The sequence below is a fragment of the Bombus affinis genome, chromosome 14 (assembly GCF_024516045.1).
Source record: "Bombus affinis isolate iyBomAffi1 chromosome 14, iyBomAffi1.2, whole genome shotgun sequence".
Classification (NCBI taxonomy): domain Eukaryota; kingdom Metazoa; phylum Arthropoda; class Insecta; order Hymenoptera; family Apidae; genus Bombus; species Bombus affinis.
In genome coordinates, this window is record NC_066357.1 from 2,084,386 (window position 1) to 2,108,898 (window position 24,513).

The following is a 24,513-nucleotide window of genomic DNA, read 5'->3' on the forward strand; positions in this document are numbered from 1 at the left end:
TTTTTAATTTTCGTTCTGAAAAGAACGGTTTTTATTTTTCGTTCTGAAAAGAACGGTTTTTAGTTTTCGTTCTGAAAAGAACGGTTTTTAATTTTCGTTCTGAAAAGAACGGTTTTTAATTTTCGTTCTGAAAAGAACGGTTTTTAATTTTCGTTCTGAAAAGAACGAATTTTAATTTTCGTTCTGAAAAGAACGGTTTTAAATGTTCCTTCTAAAAAAGACTTTCTTAAATTTTCGTCCTGAAAAGGACAGATTGTTTGTCGATGTTTAGCTTATCCGAGAAATTGTTACTCCATGAATGAAACGTTTGCGGGCCCTGAAAAGGGCCCTAAAGAAAAAAAGTATAATAAAGAGGAAATGTGGACGGGATATGCGCAATGTGTGTAAAGTATAGTATAAGGTAGAAACGGGATTAGTAGTATTATCGTCGAAGAGTATTGGAGAACAAAGCTGAGCACTTCTTTGCTGCATACACTTTCGGCCAGTAGTTCTTCGTCATTATCAAAAGGTAAGGACGATGAAAGCGAAAGAAATTAAGGGGAAAAATAGAAAAGGAAAGAATAGGTAGAAAAAAAGACAGGATTGTCTACGATACCAGGAAACGTCAAAAATTTTCTCTTGTTGCTCTATTTTTGTTCTTCTGATTTTTTTTTTCGAAGGAGCAGATCCATTCATACGATAGATGAAGATCAAATTAGCTTCAATTTGTGGTATGTTCTTGTATACACGTGTATATGTGTATATTCGTCTTCCGAAGTCTGGTAAAACAGTATATAGGTTTTCGATTACTGAGAAAATTTTCAGGCGTTCCGTCACTTATCAGCTTCTTTCCTCGTTCATTTCAATGTATCTTCACATTCATTCTCTCGAAGGTTCTCGCACTTTTGCGTTTACTCTCGTTAACATATACCGCGTGATATACAGATAGTAGCGGTGGTAGTAATAAATGTGCGTCCAGTGTTCATTCAATTTGAATTTTATACACGTGACTCACATAAGCGCGCATTTTTTCTGACCTTAAACCCTTAGTTCTGCTTCTTTCATTTTCTTCTTATGTACATATGTGTGTATAAGAATGAACTATATGCATGTATATGTATGTATGCTTCTGTGTGTGTAGTGTGTGTGCCTGTATTTGTGCTGTATTGAAATACTTTTCAAATAAAGTCAATTCTGACTTTTATCGCACGAATCTCCTCAGAAATTACTGCTTGAAAACTTTCTACAAAAAAGATCCTCACATCAAATCCTTGTCTCTAGACGGAAGAGGATTCAAGAATCTTTTTCTTTTCCTTCTTCTATTTTTAAGTCTTCTCGGCTTGGTCTTGACCTTCCTCGACGACTATTGCACACCAACACCTTCAATTCTACGTGTACATTTTGCTTTGTCTCTTGATATCATCTGCATTCATTACTCTCTTCTGTAAATTCGCCTTGCGTTGATACTTCCTTACTTTTATCTTCAATCATTCTTTCCACTCGCACTGTTTCTCACGCATACTCTTCACTGGTTGTATACACTGATTTTTTTGGCGCTTTTTGTTCTCAAAAAGACATTTTTTCTGATGGTTTTTTAGAAATCCTCTTACATTCGCTCCAATCTCGTTCAAATCCACTTTCTCGCTTCTTCTTCATCAATAATAATCAATCTTGAAAGACATTATTATAGTTCCCCTTTTACTCGTGATTAATCTTCCACTTCATAATGCTGCTACCTACACTCCTTCTTCTTCTTCTCTCTATCATTTTATTATCGTCGACAACCTTTTCCTTTTATATCTTCTTCGTACTTCCTCCTCCTCCTCCTCTTCCATTGGTCACGCGTCTACTACACTTTCTTCGAAAAAAAACGCGTGTATACGTACTCGAATAACAGTACCAAAACTACGATATATAAATGATTACGCTTTAGGTACGACTCGGATACATATTCCTTCGCCATATTGTTCTCCAAGTACTTACTGGCTATCTATTTCAGTTTCTCTTAGCTTTCCTGGAGGATCATCATTATATTATCATCATCGCCGTTCACAATAATCATCTCGCTGTGTCGTAGCTGGTCCATCGCTCTAGCAATGAAACCTCGAAATGTTTCTTTCTCTGGTAGGAGAAAAAACGGCAAAAAATAATAGTTCCTTTGTCGAACCTCGTAGTGGACGATTATTAATTATTTTATTATATCATCGAAAAAATTTCGAGTCTTCTTCTTACCCGCACGAGAACCTGCCTCTCGTGTACGTAATATCCTGATTTCTTCTCCTTCTTCTGTTTCTTCATTACAAATAACAGTCCTGGTTTTCACGTCGGACGCGCAAACACGAGACGATTGTTTCGCCAAGGAAACAACGGGATGCGCGTCGAAAGGTGGCCAATCGATAATCCTTATCTATTCTGGTCGATCGCGCAATCGTTAAGTTTCCCGTTATCCCCTTGCCTCGATTTTATTTCTTCCTTGTTTCTTCTTCTTGGTCCTCTCTCGATCTTCATCTTCTACTTTCATTTGTTCGAAGAAATAAAAATTCGACAGGAGTTGCGTCCAGTCGAGATTCTCTCTCCTCTTTGGTATAATATATACCATGGTGCGAATAATTTGTTGGTAAATCGTACACGCCATTTTGAGAAAAATCGGCGATTTATTGTGAACCGGAATGTACTTTTCTTTATGATTCTTCTTACTTTTTAAATATGAAAGTGACCAAGTTATAAGTCCATCTGTTGGAATGATAAAGAAATCTCGTTCCTGCGCGTAACGACGCCGTTCATTTTGCTTCTTGTTGCCACCATTCTTCTTCTTCTCCTTCTTCGTCTTCATGGCTTTATTCTTCTCTATAAGCTTGAGGCCGCAAAAAAGATTCATATGTATATCGATCAGACGATAACTCGAAACGTGCGTTCGAAAATATGCTGCAGCCATATTGTATCCCAAAAATGAACCTCTCTTCTGCTTCATCTCAGTCGATTTTTTTTTTTTTTTTTTACATAACAAAATATTCTCTTTCACGCGCTCGCCATGGCTCGCACGATCGAATTTCGCTTCACACATTTATATACAATTGCTTGCGGATCTTATCTTTTTTCCCTTTCTTTCGCCTAGATCCGCTTTTCTTTTTCATCAATCGGTCCTCCTCCAAAAAAACTTGTTATTCGCGAAACGGTCACTCTTATTACAATATTTTTATAATACAGTGTTTCTTATGTATGCGCACGATTCGAATCTTAAACGTACTGCTTCTGCGTGTTTTACGTACAATAATAGATATATATATATATATATTATATAACCTCTATTTTCTTATGTACCCTAAAACTTGACAGCAAATTGCATCGCGTCCACGACGGAGTTTTATTAAAGAGACACGAATGGGAAATTCCATCACTTTATCGTTTTATACATCGTTATCTTACGTCGTTTCTATCCCTGCATCGTTCATACGACTCTCATCCATCTTTTATTTCTTAACTTCGTTTAATCTTATCGTCTTGTATCGCAGAAATCGCGACTCGGTAAAGTTTACTTATACCTATATAATTTACTGTCTAACGATAATCTCGTCGCCACTATTTCGTTGGGGAACGACAGAACAAAAGTTCTGATCTTCTGTGTTTTTTTTTGTTTTTTGTATAATCTTACCGGACTCGCGAAGCTTATACTCTCGAAGACGACAGGTTGATAATCGATATAGTTCATCGATTTTTCGCTTCTTTTCTTTTTTATGCTTGTTGCTCTTTCTTTTTTTTCTAGATTCAAAATATATTTTTTAATGCTGTTATCAAGAAGATGAATTCGAAAAAAGGTAACACGAGAAAATCTTAGATTTCTCGTGAACGCGAATGAACAAAGACCTGTCGTTCCTTAAGTACAAGCTTCCTCGAATGGATAGTGCCCTTTGGTGCACCGTACAAGTCTATCTCGTTCGTTTTAGCTTTTTTTTTAAATACTTCTACATTTTCATTCGGTTTAAAGCAGACCAGAGTTTCGTAGAACAATGCTCTGTACAGCGATGCTCGGTTGTAAAATTGTAAGCTTACGAAAGGACAAAAAAAAAAGAAAAAAAGAAGGTAAGAGAAATCATTCGAAGAAGAAATGCCACATGGTTTGTAGGACGCAACTCTTAAACGAAGGAGAAACATCTGCGCGATAGAGAACGATCATTTTCGTTAGACCTTCTTTATTCTTATATACCTTCTAAGCAATTTCTTTTGCGATCCGAAATACTAGTTCCCAAAATCTTGGAAAATCTTGGAAAAAAAAGGAAAAAATCAAAATCCTCCTTCAAAAATTTAGATCGCTTGTAAATTTCATTCAAAAGATGATAGAGAGACTGCTGCATAATTTGCATAACGGTAACTCAGCTATAAGAGCAGCTGTCACTACATCAAATTACTTAAATTTTTATAATAAACTAAAACAATACTGATCATAAGTACAGCTGTAAAATTCATTAAAACAGAAAAAGGCAGTCAATCGATTAAACAACATCAAATTATAATACATAGAGTTGATCTACTCTTGCAGTTAAAATTTACTGGTAGTTACGTTGGTGATCTGAGTAGCATGGAAACTAGGTCTCCGGCTCAAGATGGCCGCTGATCAAACATGGAATGGACATCTAGTAGTCCCGTTAATTTAGCAATTGACTAGATTCGAAACGTATCTATACAAGTAGCATACAATTTTACTTCCTATTCAGGGAATTATCTTGCAGAATTTCAGAAATTACCGCGCAAACGTTGCTCCCCTTGTTGAGCTTTGAAAAAAAAGGAGAAGAAAAAAACTAAAGTTACTTCGCACACCGGCTATATGTAGGAAAAATTATTGTCGCGCACGTGCGGGCGATGGCATGATTATCTTTCTAAATGCTTCTTTCTTCAAACTACACACACACGGTTATATGCTAATATGTGTGTGTAGCTTTGCTTTCTCCTTAGTATCGACCGCACAATGACGCACGAACCGCTCTGCACGTGCGAGAAATCGAGAGAAGTTAAACGGACGCGTTCTTCCAGGTAAATTCCTTTTATGTGACTTTTTTGTCGTTTCTTCTCTTCGTTTGAACTATTCATTTTACAAATCGTTCAAACGATTATAACCATAAATGATGTTCGCGTTAACAACGCACAGGATAAAACGCGTCCGTTTCTTTTCTTCTTCAAGAGCGAGAGTCTCTCCCTCCTGTTTCGTATATAATATATTTAATATATATATTTTTATATTTATTCTGTCTCGCACGTTCTTAAACTCACACAATTTTTCTTTTGGCACGCTCGCATACACGCACACACTTGCATTCTCGCTCTTTCTCACGGTATCACCGACGCACACATACTTTCTGAAAACACGCTCAAGGTATATATCAAGGTACATGGTCGAATCTCGATTCGCTAAAATAGTCAGTGCGTTTTTCCTTTACTTGCCGCCATTGCGACCAATCCGTTTCCCATACTATTTAATAGTATAGCCGCACATCAGAACGATACGGATACTTGTTCTATCATAATACGTAATAATTTCATGCTATTTGTTTTGCGTCGTTTATACCATGATCCTTGTGATTTTTGCGATTATATATTTTCTTCGAGCTAGTTTTCTAAAATAAGATATGAGAAAAGAAAAAAAGAATGAATAAGGTTATATATGTTTTGTAGTCACGCATCGCGCTGACGTACGGCTGGACTTTCACGAGCAGCAGCAGGAAGAAGGATAAAAAATATTGTCATCGACAGGCTCGTCAGAGATGCGTTATGGAATTTACACGAGTAAACAATCGATAGATTACGAGAAACTTCTCCTTGCTACCGTAGGTAAAAATCGTACTCTCCTTAACGATGGTCTAGCTCTTCGAAAATGTCTTTTTTTTCGATCGATATATAAATACGTGTCGTAGAATCACGCAGTTAATATGATCTTTCTTTTCTTTCGTTATCATTCGGTGACATCGAAGAGAGTGTCGCCTCGAATTCGATGCAACTCTATTCGAATGCAAAGCGACACTTAACCTACCAATCCTTTACTTTACTATCGAATAGCGAATGAAAATGACTGATTTCGAATGATTTCCACGTGATTCTACGACCACTAGATTCCCTTGGTATCGAAATAAAACGAAAAGAAAGTGTTTCTTTCGCAAGAACGGTTGAGATCAAAGCGCATGCCTCGAATTTTGACGATTCTTTCAACGAGAATGATTTAAAAATTGTAAATGAAACACGAACAATCCCCGAATACGATATATGTACGAAGTTGAGATGAAAGAGAAAAGGAGGGACGATTTAAATCAGAATAATAACATCAATTGATTTACCGACTAAAATCATGCATGTGTTTAAAATATATTGATTCAAATATATAGTCATTGATCATGGCGCTTCAAAAAGACAGAGCTTTCTTTCATTTTTCTCCCTCTCTCTCCCTTTTTTCTTCCTATCTCTGGTTTTTCATCACACCTCTCAACTTAATTCTAAATTTAAGGCTTAATTAATTAATCGACATAGTGTTTCGTGTGGCTGTGTTTTGTGTCCCTGTATAATGATCAGTGCTTCGTATGAAATCGATGAGCTATTGATTTTCACTCTCTTGCATAAAAGATCAATTTTTTAAAACGATATTACATCGTATATTGATAAACGATGTCGCGCTTCGAACTCACCTCGTGACAAAATACTTTTGAGGTTAAAAAGATTCGATGCGCGACACACGACTTTATCGTTCGTTTTTCTTATTGTTTGACGTTGTCGTTCGAAGACGTTGGTTCCATTTTGTTTTCTTTTATATGTTTCTTCTTTAATTATTCCGATAAGCGGGTTCATTCTCATGTTTTCCCCTCGATTCATTGTTTTAGTTACGAATTTTCTTTTTTAAGAATGGTTCGCCGGTATTCTTTCCCTAACGAGAAGTATTACGGATATGCAAAAATTCGTATCGATTTATTTTTTTCGTCTGCTCTTTAACATCACTTTCGCACGTGAGAATTTTTCAGATACACATGACAAAAAGAAAGAAGAGAACTCTAAAACATGAATAGAAAAAGATCTTTCCATGTACGTACATAAAATTTCCAAAACCAAACCAAAAACATACGCACACCCATGGGAACGAATTACTTATAAAGCTACATAGAACAAAGTAAATCATGAACCGTGGAAATAGAATAAGTAGCAAGCGATTGATATGTTCTTCCTGAAGTCATTAACCTAAAATTACATAGACTTGTAATTTAAAAAAAAAAAAAAAAAAAAGGAAAAGAAAAAGAAAAGAGAAAAAGAGCACAGCTTTATTAATCTAATTAAAAATTAATTTTTAAAAAAGAGAAATATGGAAAAAAAGAAGAAAAATGTAACATTCATTTTTCAAAAAGTAACGAATTATTTGCCTAATGAATTAATAATATTTAAATATACCTGTTGAACGCGTAAAAGAACCTTCTAAAGAAACCACAACCAGAATTACATAAGAATTCGCCATTTAGCTGGAAAAAGAAAAGAAAAAATAAACGAAATTTCGATCGGAAGAATCCGGATGAGTGCTTCTCCCCGTTATGCGTCACTAAAGAATCTAATAACACATCGAAGAGACGGGGTATCCCGTCGGTTTTCATGGAAGCTCAAAAGCTAATTTACACATCCAGAAAAGATATAACACACCTAGTACGATACAATGACGAATCAAAAAAATATTTCTTTCAAGGAACTGATCAAAGGAACGAACAAATATACCATTTCGACGCGTTTCCTTTTTCTGTACAATAATTATTATACTTTTTCCTTCCCATAACGTTCAGTGTCTCTACATTAGAGTTATGCGAAATTAAAGTAGAATCAGAATTATTACAGTTAACCCTTTCCTTTTTCCAAAAGAGACCAGCAAAAGAAATTATTCAAAAGGTATAAAGATATACACGTGTATAGATTGAAACAGGACATGCGAGGGCACGTAGCCATTTTCTACGTGCATTCGTATGTCACATGATGTTCGTCGACGGATGCATCACGATGTATATGGGGAGTCAATGATGCCACACTCGCGTGAACATATAAGGAATGACGGTCGTCTACTTCCTACGAAACTTTTGTTCGTGAATATTCATTGAAAAGTTTTTTTAGTAACTTAATAGTATGATATCGAATAATACGAATTTCATAGAAAATTCCTGGAAAAATAAAGATAATTAAAGATAGACTTTTAACCCAGTGTTCTAACTTAAGCTCCCTTTTTGCACAAATCTCGTTAGATATATATATGGAGGTATTATTTTATCCTTACAAATAAGTATAAGAAAATTATAATATCTTTGAGATTAAAATTATTAGTTATAACTTAACTCAAGAAACAGACTCCTAAAATTTTCACTAAGAGTGGTATCTTTTGCATCTTGTTTTACAAAATGAACACGTGATACATCCATGAAGCATTCACGAGAATCTTAATTTTGTCTTATTGATTATTCTTCGATTTTTCGTGTAACTCGCGACGAACGATTTTGTACGTTACAATATCACAATAAATGCCAGTCGAGAATGGATCGTCTCGTATTATTCGTGTTGTTATCAGCATTTCTTGCTCTACTTCTACCATTTATCATAAAAATGAAAACGAATTGAAAACGAAAAATAAAAAACGTTTGAAACTTCTTTTCGTTTAAACTGTACGTTTTAAATTCATCGTGTAGAAAATATTCGCGTAAACCTCAAACGGAAAGAAGCATATCTAGCTACGTTCTCGCGTCTCTCCAACCGGAAACGCGTTCGAACATAAAATTCCCGCCCGACCTCGATCCCATTTTTCGAAACGACCCAAGTTCTCGTTGGCTCTTATAATTAGAACTACTAACTATATTCTCATCTTAAAGTCACGAAGGTGGATTACAACACACAAGATGGACGTACTCGAAAGAGTTCCTAAATAATATTAATTTCTTTGCTCTTGTCACGAAAACATTGCACCCTACATTTTATTTTTCATTACTTTTCTATTTCCCTTTTTGCATTATGCTTTCGAGCATTGTTTTGCTTTACTCTTATTTGTGTTCCACGATCGCGCGTACGTACATCGCTAATTACTAAGTTTTTTGGATAATTAATAGCAATACGTCGGAGTGCGCGGTAAACCCCGCATTTTATGACAAAGAAAAACATGTTCCTTCTCCCATTTATGTTCTCTTATCCTCCCGACTTGATATACCACTCACACACGGTGTGTATGTGTGTTTCATATTTCTCTCGTATCGGCATTTGCGTTTTTCTCTCTCGAAAAAGGCGGTAATTATCTTGTTTTCATATATTCATCGTACTTGCACGTTCCTTAAATTATTCCACCTTATCGTTTAATCATATACATATAATATATAATATATATATATATAATATATATATATATGTATGTGTGTGTATATATATATATGTTGATCAATTACCAATTAAAAATTAGTAGTACCTATAGAGTCATCATCACAGCTAATTTCTTATCATCTTTTAAATTAATATTATCGATTGGTTGATTATTCACTTTGTAATTCGTGCCCTTTTTTCTTTGGCGTCGCTTTCTTTTCTCGAACGCCATTTCTTCCTCTTTCATATATTTTCTCTCACTTTTACCACGCAATAGCGCCCTTTCTTCTTCCATTACATTTCGTTCGCTTCAAAGATCGCTTGAACCGAGTCTGGCAACCTTCAACTGTTTACTTTTTTTTTTTTACGTTTTCTGTATTTTTTTTTATGTTTCACTTTTGCACATACTGACTATTTTTTGCACTTCTCCGAGACTCGAGCAGGTAATTACGCATATTGCTGTTACTTAAAGTTTCAAACTTTTTCTAAGCCTTTTGCTCTCAATCGGAACGGAACAAAACGCCGTTATCACCGAGATATTTCGATTAATTTACCCTTTATGTATATGAGATATACATAATGCACATCGTCCGTCTGCGTTCTGTTTCGCCGTATGTACACTAATCCCTCCCATTTTTTTTTTTTTTTTTTTTTTTTTTTTTTACAGTACGTTTACAGATGTTGTTTGAAATTTACAACTTCTTTATGAGCCCTCATCTATCTATTTACACGATTCGCAAACGATGCGCGTCTGTGCGATAATCTCCGTGTGCTCAAAGTTAATCGATTCCATCGATCTCTCACAGGACGGTAGTGCTTAATTCGTTTTACTTCACGCCCAATGAGGTCTTAAGAAAAAACTCGTACCGAATTTGAAAATTTTCTATTCGAATCCTGGCACGTATTTACAATTAACTTTCGAATACCACAGCTAATATAATTATACATATACAATTGAAAGCCGATTAATAAATAATGATCACTGGACAAATACTGAAATCTCCTAGCAGTTTAAGACAAATCGTTGTACTTCCTCCTTCGAATCAAAAACACCAAACGAACGTGGCGAAATATTTCTTTTGGCGAAGACCCTCGATAGAAACCCATTTACTTAAAAAATCTGGAACTTATACGTATATTGCTAGTGACAAAACTATGTATGCGATAAGAACGATTCTCTATCGATGTGATCCTATCTCTGTATTTTAGATTGTTTTTTCATCTGACCAATTGCGACAATTCCTCTTCCGTCGAGAGCAGAAACTATTTAGCAACAAGTATGACGACCATCGTTTATCTTCAAGCTCTTATCTTATCACACATGTGCTATCATAAAAAAACTATTTTTCTCTATGGAAACAGACGAACGGAAATTTGAAACTGTCAAAGAACCTTGAACAAATACGATTTTTAAGAAAGGGAGACGAATTCAAAGAGAAACTAATCTAACTGGAAAGATACATGTACCCATCAAGTAATCGAATTCCTATGAAAGTAAGACGAATGTAGACGGATGTTGATTAATATAATTCTTTCCTTCCTTTTTCTCGGGACTGCAACTCCCTTTCGCTTTCTGCGAACCGCCACACAGCGACGATTCCCAAAAAGGAAAAAGAGAACGAATCGAGATAGTGTTCATCGAGTACCGGTAAATTCGAAAACCAATGAAACTCCTCTCGATTTTACATCAGAATTTCTGTCAATCATTCCGTGAGACATACCGCTGTTAGATGCTATAGATACGATTAAAAATTTGTTTTGCCTTACGAGACTACGAAGATGGAGAAAGTAATTGAAAGTTCGAAATTGCACATTTTTGCCATCTTTTCTCTCTTTCTCTCTCACTCCTTCACGCAGGATATATACATTCACACGCATGAATACACTCAGTAGCTTTTCCTTGAGATCTGCATGTACATATACCAAAACCTATCTTCGTAATTCACCTTAAAAATTAAACTTATGAAAGAAAAAAGAAAGTAATTACTAAAGAAAAAATGAAACTAATGTAATTTAAGAAAAGAAAAAAAAAAAAGAAAAAACAGTGCCTTCTTTTAGATAAAAAGAAAAAAACGTATTAGTTAAAACACCACTTCAAATAATTTGGTCAGTCTACTTGATTAAATATATGATCGTATTTTAGATAAAAAAAAAAAAAAAAAAAAAGAAAAAAAAAATAAAAATAAAAAGGAAAGAAAAATGCAAGAAAAATTAAAAATTACTGTTACTATCTTTGTCATGTAACGAGTGCAATGTTAGAAAGAAAAAAATCATTTATAACAGTATAAAATCAGCAAAAATTTTACTTTTGACATATATATGTTTAGAACTGAACCAAAAAATTTTGTTAACTCATAATTTCAGTATTAAATAATAAACGATATCCAATTCCAAATTTAAATAAAATCATTTTATAATGAAATCTTATGACAAGCTTCTGACCACACTTTTTATATTAGATAAAAATTAAATTTGTCACTTAAAGAAAACCTTCATAAAAATTTTGTTAACTTAAGCAGAAGCATTGCTTAATCTCGAATTTACTGAAAAATAGAGAACAAAGTTAATAAACATTCATCAAGCATATATCAGATTATTTTCACTATCGTTCATTCACACAATTTAATCCCATTTTTTTTATTAATGAATTATGGGATCTCATCTGCACGCTGGAAACACGTCACTTAAATCTTATGTAATGCTTTGCAGAACTATTGCAAAGCTGCAAAATAAGTAAGAATATCTTCGATAGTAAAAGAAGATAAATAGAAACCAAAAAATTTTGCTCTGATAAATCTTTCAAGGATAATTTGATTATGTCCTTATGATTCATTGAACATTGGATTCTACCAAAACTATTGACAACTTAACTGAACCTGGGAGGCAAGCAGTTACATAGGAATAATAATTAGTCTGATATACACTTAATCGATACTTAGGTTTATGCTAAAGAGCAGTAGATGAATATATATAATACTTAAAGTTTACCACTTATGTTGTAAATATAAAGTATCTTTCAATGAGGGAAAAAAAGCAATTAGCATACATCTTGTGTAAAGATTTAAATAACTATTTTGGAAAGAATTCCGGGTTGCAATTGAAAAAAGAATAAAACATACTGTCAATAATCAACAGTGCTAGGATGTAGCAATTTTGATTTAAAAAAAAAAAAAGAAAAATAAAGAGTATATAGCTATTGTTTCTAAAAATAGCTAATGCAGCTTTGCCTATGTCTTCGTACCATTTCGTCAAACAGATAATATAATAGTGTTTGTGTATTTGTGTATGTGTATGCGTCTCTGCAAGTTAATCATATATAATAATAATCTAAAATACATACGTTTATATCTTCATAGACGGCGCATAATAGAATTGTTACAAGTTACCATATACTTGAATCATGGTTCACAGCAGACGCACCTGCGTCTTTCATACTCAATGTTTATATGTTTTGTATAGTTTTAAACAACGAATCCTGGTTTGTTTATTCTTCATCCGCTCAGCATCTGATACCATGAAACTGAAGACGCTGGTGCCCTGTTTTTCTTGTTGCAACATTAATGGCGTATCGTTCTTAAGAGATTGTGTTATCGCGCAGTTATAAACACTTCTGTTTTTTTGTTTATGTTTAAAACGAACAGCTTGACATCACATACAAGAGAAAAAATACATCCTTAAATCGAAGAGTAGAGGAACGATAATATCGTACCTGTCTCTTTGCTTTTAGGAGCTGTTAACCGTTTTTAGCGGTTTGTTGGTCTTTAGGTATCAGGCTTGGACGTTTAGTATCATCTTTAGATGATTTGAAATATCGCAACTCCTGTCGGATTGTTGACAACTGCTCATCAGTCTCGTAGTCCAATGGCTCGGTGGTTTCGGAAGGCTCGCAGGAGATGGCGGTTCAGAAAACTTTGCACCCGCATAGAAACTGTTTGTTGGACTGCCGCGCGGACTGTACTCACATCGCAACGGCGAAGTTCTTGAACTCTTTGACAAACCGTGTGGGCTGCAGCTTAGTCTGCCGGTTGAATTTCTGCCATGAGATCTTCCACTGTTATGGAAAAATGTTGACGATTTGATTGCACTTGAACGGTGATGATATCGTTCCACACCGACATTCGGCGAACCCTGCCGGTCTACTTTGTTTTTCAATTTCGGTACCGAATTCGTCATGGCTTCTTTATAATACTTTCTCCTTTCTATCACTCACAAAGTTAACCAACCCGTCTGCAAAATTAATTCCATTCTTAGCTTTCTAACACTTCAAAAAATGTTATTAATCAATTCAATATTTTTAACATTTATCAGCATATGATTACGTCAACATGCAGTGTTTTGAAAAGAAGATAAGAAAATATTTTATTTTATTTTACGGCAAAACAATTTGGTATGCGTCATTCGAAGATATCAAAATTTCATCACCAAGCAATATGAAACATGTTTTACTCAAATTCAATACGCAACTGCTATAAGTCTGACCCCATACTGATCGATGATAAAAGTAACATACATAAAACATAACACTATTTAACTCCTTGTCTTACCATTTTTTGCGTAAAAAATATATTTCTGTACATATATATTGACATCAGATGATTACTGTCTCAATGTCATATTTAAAATAATACTGAAATATTATATACTGAATTTGTACAATTCTATAAATTAGACTTGTAGTTTAGAATTAAAATTAGGATTAAAATTAACACGTCCTGCGCCCGTTCCGGACTTTCCGTTCGAACTACTTTGGTTATAAAAGGAAACAAAAGTATCAAATATTTTCTGACAATATCTGACGCTAAGTTATGATGTGTATACATTACGATATTCTATATATTAAACTTTTTTCTTTAATAAAAATTTAATAAAAATAAACATTTTTATAATTTGGTAACAATAATGAAATATAATTTATTTAATAAATATATAATATAATAAACATATTACTTGTGTGGGTCACCGGAGATTCCACATAATATATTGATAATAAAATTGACGCGGCACAGAGTATCTTAAACTCCGATATAAATACAGTTTCCTTTCATTGTATATAGCTTGTTAACCTACGCTACGAATGTGACTCGACATTATTGTAAGACAAGAAGTTGTTACAAAAGTTGATTTTATTATTATTGTTATGATAAATAAAGGTTTATATATATAATAAATATAAATATATATAAATATAACAAATATACAAGAGTAAATAACAAGAAAATAAAATCAAACACATTGCATTGAAATTATAACAGCAAACATAGAAGGGGGCGAAGAGTAATTAATTTTTGAGTTATATCAAAAGACTTACCATATGATGTCCGCGGGCCACTTTCTAAAGATGCAACCAAGTTTTCGGCGGTCTTTATATTCAATGAATTTTCTAACTGCGCAATAATCTCGGGATCCAGGGCAAAAGGGTAGGGGGAATAAATGGTGGGGTACCCTACGAACCTCCTGAGCACAATGCTACCTCGCCTCTCTTACTTCGAGTTCTCTCGCAGTCCTCCCTATTCGTGTATTTTGCGAATTTGACCACATTCGGTGACCGTTGGTCACCTCTGCTTACACTTTTTTTCTTCTTCGCCAAATAAAAGTCACACGCGTCGTTCCCCGGAATTCTCACTCACTCACTCTTTCTCTCTCTTCCTTCCTCTCTTTCTCTCCCTCTCTCTCTCACACTCTCACTTCCTTTTTTTAACGTAGCTGGAGAGGCACAAGATGGCGGACACGAGTTGTTTGTTTTCGCTATTCCACACGGATTTTCCACAATACGATCACCGTTCGACAGCAAAATTCTACGTATTCGTACCTTCGCAACGCGCATGCGCATGTACACATATGTTCATAAAACGTGAAATTAGCTTTTATCAGCAATATCTCGTACGTTCTGCATATATATGCGCACTCAAATGACGTTCATTTTATTTTAAAAACTGATATTTTATCATATCCGTGTTCAGCAACGTCTGTCAAATTTCTGCCTCTCTTTTTACGATTCTTTTCCTTCCTTTCACTCCCTTTATCTCACTTTTAAGCTTATATTCACCAATTCACACTAAACACTCGCTGAAACCGGATATGTACTGCGATCGAACTCGTAAACTATGTGCCCGTAAGAACGATCCTTCTCCTATTCTCTCTCGTATCTTTATGAAGGTACAAGCGAAACTTAAAGATTATGAATACCTCCCACCAGTCGCGTAGACCAATACTTTACAGCGTCACGTGATCTCATCTACCCAATCGCGTGGTTTCTGTCTCGGGTTGTTCCGTCTTTTTTCGTATGAGTCATTAGGTTACCTTTGAAATCTTTACAAAATTAAAAATTAAAAGCCCTCTTAACATTAAAAATATCTATGAATTTTTTGAAGTCGGATACTTTTAACGTTTGGTATATTTTATCTTGAAATTACTAAATAAACTAATTTGTATATAACGATCGGAAGGTAGGGCACGCCGATTGGTGGAATACAGCGAAACACGACCACGACAGCTCATGATACTGAATTTAAGGAATGATTTTACACCCTTTATTGTTTCTCTCTTTGTTTACCAGATCATTTTTAGCAAAGATGAATGGAAAATCACAAAATGTAACGTTCTACACCTTGAAACGTTCGAAAAAATACTTAAAGAAACACGTAGAGGAAGGTGTACATAAAAAAATGGATGGTAATATCAATAACTACAGTTTCAAACCACTTCTCCACAACTCACGCTTATGATTTGAATTTTTTAAAAATTATAGTAGAATTTAAAAGTAATGTTAAATAATGCAAAATCTTTAAATTGCAATGTCTTTCTGTACATGTATGTAATCTCAAAAAATGAAAAATACATCTAGTCTTTAGATGGAATTCGACGGAATCTGAACTAAGTTATAAAACATTACGACGCAAGAACTGTAGAAGAAATAGTCTATAGAGATGGATGGTGCGGAAAGCTATTAGCGTGTTCTCTCACCGTAGACATGTTTTTAAACTTACCAAAGCCTACATGTATCTGTACACATTTGTATACATTGACAGCGTGCTCGTACAAAGTGCAAATGCTCAAATATTAAGGAAAACAAAAACAAGCTTATTTTTATAATATTAATGGAAATTTGTTGTGAATTATTGGTCAAAATTTCAAAGATAAGCGGTATTAAATGAAAAGAGAAAATAGAATAAAATTATCATGAATTAGGATGCGACGAAACTATGCTACTTAGTCGAGGCTTTTCTCTGTCGATATTGGTGGATAACAACGCGACCACTATGAGGCAAGCAAGTGGTGCCGCCATTAACCTACGGCGAAATAAGCGAAGTTCGTGAAAGCGTTTGACTTGACGTCAGTGGCCAAGAACGCTGATAATCTTACGACGTAGATATTGCTACGCGGAATATCATACAATATTTTTGGTGGTTTACGGGCGAGATTAATTAAACATATGAACGTACTTGGTGGTTTATGGTTTAACATACGACCTCGAGAATATCAGTAGGCCCATAATGGGCGGGGTCGTGGCTTGGGTCGAGTGAGAGACATGGAGCGACCTCAGTGTTCTCAGTGGTGAGCTGCACGGCCATCGCCGACCGTCGGTTTCGCCTAGCGTAACCAACGTACTCTGCTATGACATCGCTCTGAAAATCCCAGATTATCCCAGTAAAAGGTAGGAGTTTTCCCTCCGAAATTTGGATGCGCGCTGTCTCTCTCTCTCTCTCTCTCTATTTCTCTCGCTCGCTCGACCCCTGTCTTTATTTCACCCCCGGACGGTGTGCTGTTCCCAGACATTTCCCATTGCTTTTTCGTAGATTTCCCAAATGCGTTTCTCCGATGACTGAATACACATACATATATATAATTTTTCTTAACTTTCCCTATCCGAAAAATTTTTCTATAGCAGTCCACCGTAATAATCCTCCCCCTTTAGATTTCCTTTCGCGTTATCCTTTCTACGTCTCCCACCATTCGATATATGCATTTGCCCAGCGTTCTTTGTTCGCTCGGTTTCGTATTTGGCTTTCATTATGGTATACCACCTTCAATTTTCAATAAGTGCCCTTCGTAAACAGAGGATGCACACAAAGCGTGGAAACGTGTTCCTTACATGCACATGGAAAGATAATTAATATATGTATAATATATTAATATATATATATATAAATATATACATATAATTATACATATGAAACTATGTATAGATATATATATTACGTTTGTTTGCACTGATATGCACCTATGATATAGATTTTTTCAATTTTTCTGCCATTACGACCCTCCATGTTTAATCCACCTTCTTTTTCCTTTATCCCGTTCATATTCAAATATGTGTATATATTAACATGCTACATATATGATCATACCGAACGTGTATCTGTACACATGGGACGCAAGTTTGTTTGTATATGTGCGTATATCATTTATACGTGAAAGTACGTGTACGTAGCAAAAGCTTTCTTCTTAAATTTCTTAAACTGAGCTTCGCTGTTTCGTTATATTTGCGTAACATAGCCATGATACATTGTACCCCATATACGTACCTTTATTGTTAATAAGTACAGATCAGAAAGCGACAGGCGCATCGTCAAAACTGGAGAACGTATAGAAACGAAATCTTTTCTTATTATTGCATCCCTATGTAGTTACAAAAATTATGATTATCATCGATTTCTCATAGGAAACTGCCTGTCTTTTGAATTTAAACGCATGTGATATGCAATTGATTATTCGCTTAGTTTATATGTACATATGAAGCAACACTAGTTTTCCATACATAGTTGATAGTGAAACTTCGTAGCTTCGACCAATATACGCACGTATAATGATACAATATAACAATATTAACATCATAATAATAACGCTTTCTTCATTCATGTGTTTTTAACAAAAATGCGAAATCAAATTGCAGTTTTCTCGTTACATTAAACGAATCTTACCGAGAAACGAATATATTTAAAACTTTTTAATTTTCATGATAACATATAGATATATGTAAAAATTAAAGTGCGTTTTCTTCGTTTACTCAGATGGCCAAAAGTTAGAAGCAACAATCATGGTTTTCTTACTGTTCCGTAAGGTCTGCTCATAAATGCATAGGATTGTGCAACATTTCTTCTAACAGATTCTACTCATACATAAAACTTGGTACGTTGGTGACTGAAATATATTACATGCAATTACAATTTTATTAATTTCAATGTTAAATAATATATTTTTTCTATAATAAACGAAGCTAGGGTACTAAAATAAATAATCGGATGTTAACCTAAAAATTATTTTATACGTCATATCCTATCGAACATTGTCGCGCGGTATATTTAAAGCATCGTGAAACCGATGATAATTTAGACATATGGATATCTTCTGCGGCCAGCTTATTTGATTATAGTCCAATATAAATTTACTGCGTGGAAAACATCGTTCCCTGTAACTCCGCGGCTAACTCTCTACTTATACAAGCTTTTAAACATCGGATAAAAGTTTCCTGAAAAATAGGTTTCTAAAAGCGAGAGAAAAAAAGCTTCAATGAAAATTTATAAGAATTCCACAGTGAATACTTCTTCAATAATGTTCCACAAGAAATTACAAGTGAATAATTGAATATGTCAAGACAGATATTAACTCGAATAAGATATATATGTACGTTCGAATGATATATGTATATAACAATTCACAGGTGAAGATTAGAAAACGTCTCCAATTCATGTCTAGCTCATTTCTATTTGTTCTGTTTATCATTTGCACAGTAATTTTTGAATCATCAATCCCCGTAGAGAGTTGACACGGACAGAGACCCGATTTCGTCAGGATGAAAGACCCAGATTTCGCGAGGACGGGGCGGACCCGCAGTATGGGAACCGTATCGACGATAACACGGGCCGTCGCGTCGTGGCATTAGGGCTACGGCGTTCTCTCGAGTTCTCGTGTCAACACATTCCCGACGCCCACGATGAGTGACGCATGCGCCCTAGACGTCTGAGTCGCTCTTCTTCCGTTCCTTACTGGCGTTCGTCCCTCTCCGTATTCTTTCTCGCTGATTCACTTGCTGGTTCTTTCGGTTTCTCTCACAACATGCACACAAAGATCCTCTCATCCTATTCCTTGGATACGCCCCTGCTTTTTGTACCGAACACTCCTTCCCTTTCGCCACCAGGTTTGGCCGCTACGAAATTCCTAATTCGGCGAGGGTGCATAGACAATGCAGGTCGTTAAAATAATTTCTGACTTTAAAGGATTCTTCGAAAGACGAAATTAATGAAAGTACCAGAACGAAAATTGTATCTGAACTAATATTCCCTGTGTACAGTAGCCCCTACGTCGACCCTTTGATATGTACGCCCCTAGCAGGCGCGTAAACCTAATCGTTCTTCCCCCACCAAATCGAGTTGAACGTTGTCGAATCCCCTCCTCTTCCGCTCCCACTGCACACACCAATTTTCCAATTGATAAGGGTGCACAGTTGATACAGACTAACCCTATCCCTCCATCCTCTCTTTCGTTGTCACTCCCTCTTTATTTCTTCACTGGCTCCTGGTCTGTTTGGTCCCTTCGTTGAAAAGTTAACATCGTTGCGCCGAGATAACGTTGGTTTGTTTTTCGAAAACACCGTCGCAGTCTGTACCGCAACTTGTTTCAACAACAAAGAGAGAGAGAAAGAGAGAAAGAACGAAGATTATGCTCACGGAGAGCGTGAGAATTGCAGCGGGAAATTCAAAAGCAGCACATAACCTCGCCTTTTTATTCATCGAGAAATTACAGTCGAGAAAATTCAAGTTGGATATCGAACAGAGATCTGGGTAAAAGCAGGAGGGGAAACTTGTTCCTAGTGAGCAACCGAGTCGTACGTTACGTAAAATTAACAATCATGTTCCGAAACTCACTTTCCCGTCTGGGATTTCGGGAGAGGGAAGTTGATGGCATGAGAATGTTACGAGGTAACGCTGGGTAGCCCCAAACACAGAGCCAGTAGTATGTACTCTGACCGCACAATGCTGTCCTTTAACGGAGAAATGATTTTTCCTACCGATCAAAAAGTCGGACAGAGAGCGTGCAACTTCTTCCCAGTCATAGTCGTTTTCGTTTCGTATCGCGTAACGGGAGGGACAGATCTCTCCTCGACCAACTCTTATAAAACACTTATGTAGAATAAGTTGAGCTTTGACTCGATGCGTGACGTGTATGACAGCTGTAGCGCGGCGTTGCCACGTGTTTGACTTTGGCTTAACCTAAGCGACCAACTCGCTAGCCAAGCATGTGCATTCTGATTATCTTACGTTCAAGTATTGTTATAATATAACTGTTATGACACAGGCAAATGTGAATTTGCCTTAAAGGCAAGGTGAAGATGTTGCACAGTAAAAACGTAGCGCAACTTCGTCGATATTATGCAAGTGTTATAAGATTGGAGTAACAATTTATTCGTTCTACGTTTTTCGCGCTTCTTACATGAAAATAACCTATCTCGACTTAACCTATCAATTTACAATTTCGAAACTTTTTTCTTTACAATTTCCAATATATATTCTGTTCTTATTGCGTGTATTATTTCGTTTCCCATAATGGTCAAATTGAAAGGCTTTCTATGAATTTACATGAGTGACCAGCATTCGTGTTTCACGAGGGATATCCAACCTTGTGGAAAATGTTCGCTCCATGTTCAAGTACTAGAACTTTGGCGTGTTTACTTACACGCTCAGGGCTGTGCCAGCGGGGACCCAACATGATCTTCAAGAACTGCGTGGGTGCGGCCTTTCCCTGGTCTCGAAAGAAGGGGGACCGGATTCTCTTTCCTTTTCTTTCTCTTTCTCTTGTTCGCTCGCTTGCTTAGTAGGTCCTATCTTTTTTTTATTTGAAGGTCCCTTCATGCTCGCGGCTTTAGCATCAGTACTCCCTCGCTTTAGGGTCGTCCCTATCTTCCTTCCTCTCGACTACCCTTCACGATATTAAACCCTGTAGGACCCAGGGATGTACATACGTGAATCCATTCGCTATACGTGGATGAGTAATTTTCCCTTTTTTATTTCTATTCTTTCTTAACAAATCAATTGATGTATGATGTATCGATATGATTCACGATTACAGTGAACAATGCGTAAATTATACGTAGGGACTCAATCTACTTACCTACTAATACAATTGCTGTACAGTTTTACATTTAATGTCGATCGATAGTATCATTATGTATACGAGTGTGCATTGGTTACGTGGTATGAAATTCGCAATTCAAAGCATGTTTGCGCTCTTTTCCATCGAATGGGAAAAGTTACACGTTTGCTAGACGCAATAGCCAGTCTGATTCGTACCTTCATTGATTCTCGATTGATTTTAATCGCGCGTAAGCAACCTTATATTTCTTTATGGACATATCGTACAAATAATTACTCAAAACATATTGTCTACATGCTATCTTCTGCGATTATACTGAATTACTGCGAATAATACAATTGCTCCACAATTTAATTCTCCTGGAACCCCATTTGTTTCGTTAATCTTTTAAGATAATAAATCGATCAGTATCCCTTTGCTAATATTTAACATCGTAATCTTCTCCGTTCACGAATACAGATAAATCAAAATAAAGGAAAAAGTAAACTCTTATCACGTGGTCGAGAGAGCACGTATCGACCGTATCGCCGCAAAGCGAAAGTGCGGGGCCCCTTTGTCGTGTGGTACATTCATGTGGCTGGTCTCCCCCATCACTGCCAATTCTTCCCACCACGCGGCCAACTCCCCTTCTAGTCTAGCGCGAGCCGCGTTTCGCCTCAGTCTGTCGCGCGCCACGAACGGGTCAAGTTGTATGTTTCGTGTGTATCACAAGCGGTGGTGGTTGCTTTACGTACGTGCGTGTGTGTTTCGACAGTGCGCGCGTGCGTGCATACATCGTGTGCCTTTTACGGTGTCATAGTGTATACGTGTGTCTGATACTATCATCGTGGTCTTTGCTTTCGAACGCTCGAACACAGCAACGGTGACATCGAAGTATGACAGCGACGCGGGAGTGTTACCCCATACGGTAGGAAAAACTTCCTTCCACTGTTTTTCTCCCGATTACTAACGTTCGTCTCTATTATATCTCAGATACAGCCTTAGTAGAAAAAACGTAAGCCTTGGAACAGTTAATAGTAGACATACTAGGACACGCTCGGAAACGTATACAATAACGTCGCGTTAGCTGTCCAGAATTCTCTCTTTTTAACTGACCGTCGCTATCTCCACCACTTCTTGGAACTGATTTCTTCAACCAAATTTTTGGCACATTTGTTTATTTTACATATATAGGTGACATCAACGATTCGTTTCATTAAGTCAGTTCTGATTGGTGGGGATAACTACAGTCAGTTCACAAGGCACGACTGTACGTGTAATTTGACTCAAGTTTGACAAGAAAGAGAGATACTAGACTTTTTCTAGTGATATATATATGCATGTACCTGCCTTGATAACTGACCAGATAAGATCTTGACCTGTGACCAGTTAGCGAGAGCATTACTATACTTGGCCACAAATGTTTTGTTCGAATCGATACGCCCTCCGGCGGGCATTTCGTATCTCGTAGAACCTACACCGGAAACGCTTTTCTCTGTACACACGACTTGCAAGCGATTTACGGAACAATGTATACCGCTGCTTTTTAATCTGATAGATAAGCGCTGTCAGACCACCTTTTCCTTTTCCGCTGTTATCTGCTCCGATCGTTTCGCTCGATTCTTTCTCGGCTACGTCAATGCTTCTCTAGCGACTCATGCTCGTCACGCGTTCGGAGTGAGCAAACAGGGACTTTAATAGGGAAAATCGTGCGGTTACTATCTTTCGCACGACTACGTGGATACTTACGTATATACCCGTGTGACGATAAATAAGTACTTACGTATTTTTCATATATCTAAGGTCTACTGGCAAGCTATTTTGCCGACTGTCTTGTCTTCGTACGTCAAGGTCTCGCGCTTTGTATTGCAGTAAAAACGTTACAGAGAAACACCGATACAAGTGATATACTGTATTTAAGGCTACCTTCGCACTTGTACCCACGTATAGCTCGTTTCTCTTAGTACAATTAAAGGATAAAATTGTGATTTAGGAATTTAATACTATCCTAAACATCGTACACATATCAAAATTAAACTCGTATGGAAATTTTCTTAAAATTGACATATCAGTATTATTTATGAAAAAATTTTTATGTGACAAAGAAATTTAACAATTTTAACAGTTTTTAACGCGATCTTTAACCTATTATACTGACACGATACGATGCTACATAGATAATCGCAGTTATTTTGAGGTTATGTATTTTCTTCTCCTGTCAGATGGCAGATAACGATTTAAATTTCGTTCGATATCCGGTTGACTGTACACACAACAGAATTTAAAGCCGTATTCTGTTAAAATCGAGGAAATTGACGTTGTTGGCGATCGTCCTTATTTCTGCCGATAAACCAAGCACTGAATCGAACCGATCGTGTGCGTTGTCGACTGACATGGAGCTGAAAGGTTAGTTACGACTATATTCCAACCCGGGGTATTTTCGTCATCTCTGAAAATGCTTCGCTAAAGGAATCGCAACTATATTTTCCACTAATGAAAAACAACCGCGATTTAGTTAGTTAGATCCGCGTGGCAAACGAAATTATCACGAAACATATTGTCGAAGCTGTAGCCTGGAGCTATCGAATAGCATAATTTTTAACGTATAGGAGTCGTTATATCTAACGTTTAGAAAAAAATTCGTATTAATTAAATTAAATCTTGTTGCGTAATATTGTCGAAATAATAATATAAAGATGTTAAATACTAAAATACGTAATATTGTTAATAATTTTAATGGATAGCATAGATACGTTTTCTGCGCCCATATTTTTCTCTATGCCTTTCTTTGGACATTTCTTCTTCTTTTCGTTTTTTTCGAGAAAGATTTTATTGAACGATAGTCTGCCCATCCAGCATCTACCAAGAGAGAAATGTGATACCAATACGATAAACAATATTTTTCTTTCTTCCACTTATTGTCTTTTCGTGTCGCTCTTTCTCTTCTGTTTCGCATGTCGTCGTATTCGCTAGATTAGAATCTTTTTACTGTGGCGTTTCGTGTTCCTTCTAGTAACCGAGAGAAGGAGAATTGCAGAAAAGGGCCATTTCTTACTCCATTCAGAAATGACGAATTTGTGCACAATATTAAAGTATATTTCTTAACGAATAAAAGATACT

General features: G+C 36.1%; 2 protein-coding genes and 1 long non-coding RNA gene across 9 annotated transcripts in view; 1 reads left to right on the forward strand and 2 right to left on the reverse strand.

Annotated features, from left to right (window-relative positions):
- Nucleotides 1-306: 306 nt before the first annotated feature.
- LOC126924069 (proline-rich nuclear receptor coactivator 2-like) lies at nucleotides 307-15,497 on the reverse strand. Its single transcript, XM_050738150.1, has 2 exons — nucleotides 14,633-15,497; nucleotides 307-13,551 (listed from the first exon to the last, which is right to left on the reverse strand). Exon 2 carries the CDS (start codon nucleotides 13,495-13,497, stop codon nucleotides 13,093-13,095), a length of 405 nt encoding a protein of 134 aa, XP_050594107.1. The 5' UTR covers nucleotides 13,498-13,551; nucleotides 14,633-15,497; the 3' UTR covers nucleotides 307-13,092.
- A 1,113-nt stretch (nucleotides 15,498-16,610) lies between these two features.
- LOC126924077 (RING finger protein 44) overlaps nucleotides 16,611-24,513 on the forward strand; it is a 36,194-nt gene continuing 28,291 nt past the window's right edge. For 2 of the 7 annotated variants that reach the window (XM_050738170.1, XM_050738169.1), the window contains exon 1: nucleotides 16,611-16,978. Coding sequence is in view for 2 of the 7 variants with exons in the window: in XM_050738174.1 (XP_050594131.1) it covers nucleotides 22,290-22,321 (32 nt within the window). In the remaining 5 variants the exon portion in view is untranslated. Of the gene's footprint in view, nucleotides 16,979-21,899; nucleotides 22,322-24,513 lie in introns of those variants that run through there. The other 5 variants (XM_050738173.1, XM_050738175.1, XM_050738172.1 and 2 more) reach the window with 3 other exon arrangements.
- LOC126924103 (uncharacterized) lies at nucleotides 18,257-20,001 on the reverse strand. The gene is made up of 2 exons (XR_007713419.1): nucleotides 19,574-20,001; nucleotides 18,257-19,482 (listed from the first exon to the last, which is right to left on the reverse strand). It is a non-coding gene; the product is annotated as an uncharacterized LOC126924103 (long non-coding RNA).

What these genes read in the sequence shown, in the direction of transcription:
- LOC126924069 (XM_050738150.1), bottom strand. Translation starts at nt 13,497, where the DNA reads ATGACGAATTCGGTACCGAAATTGAAAAACAAAGTAGACCGGCAGGGT.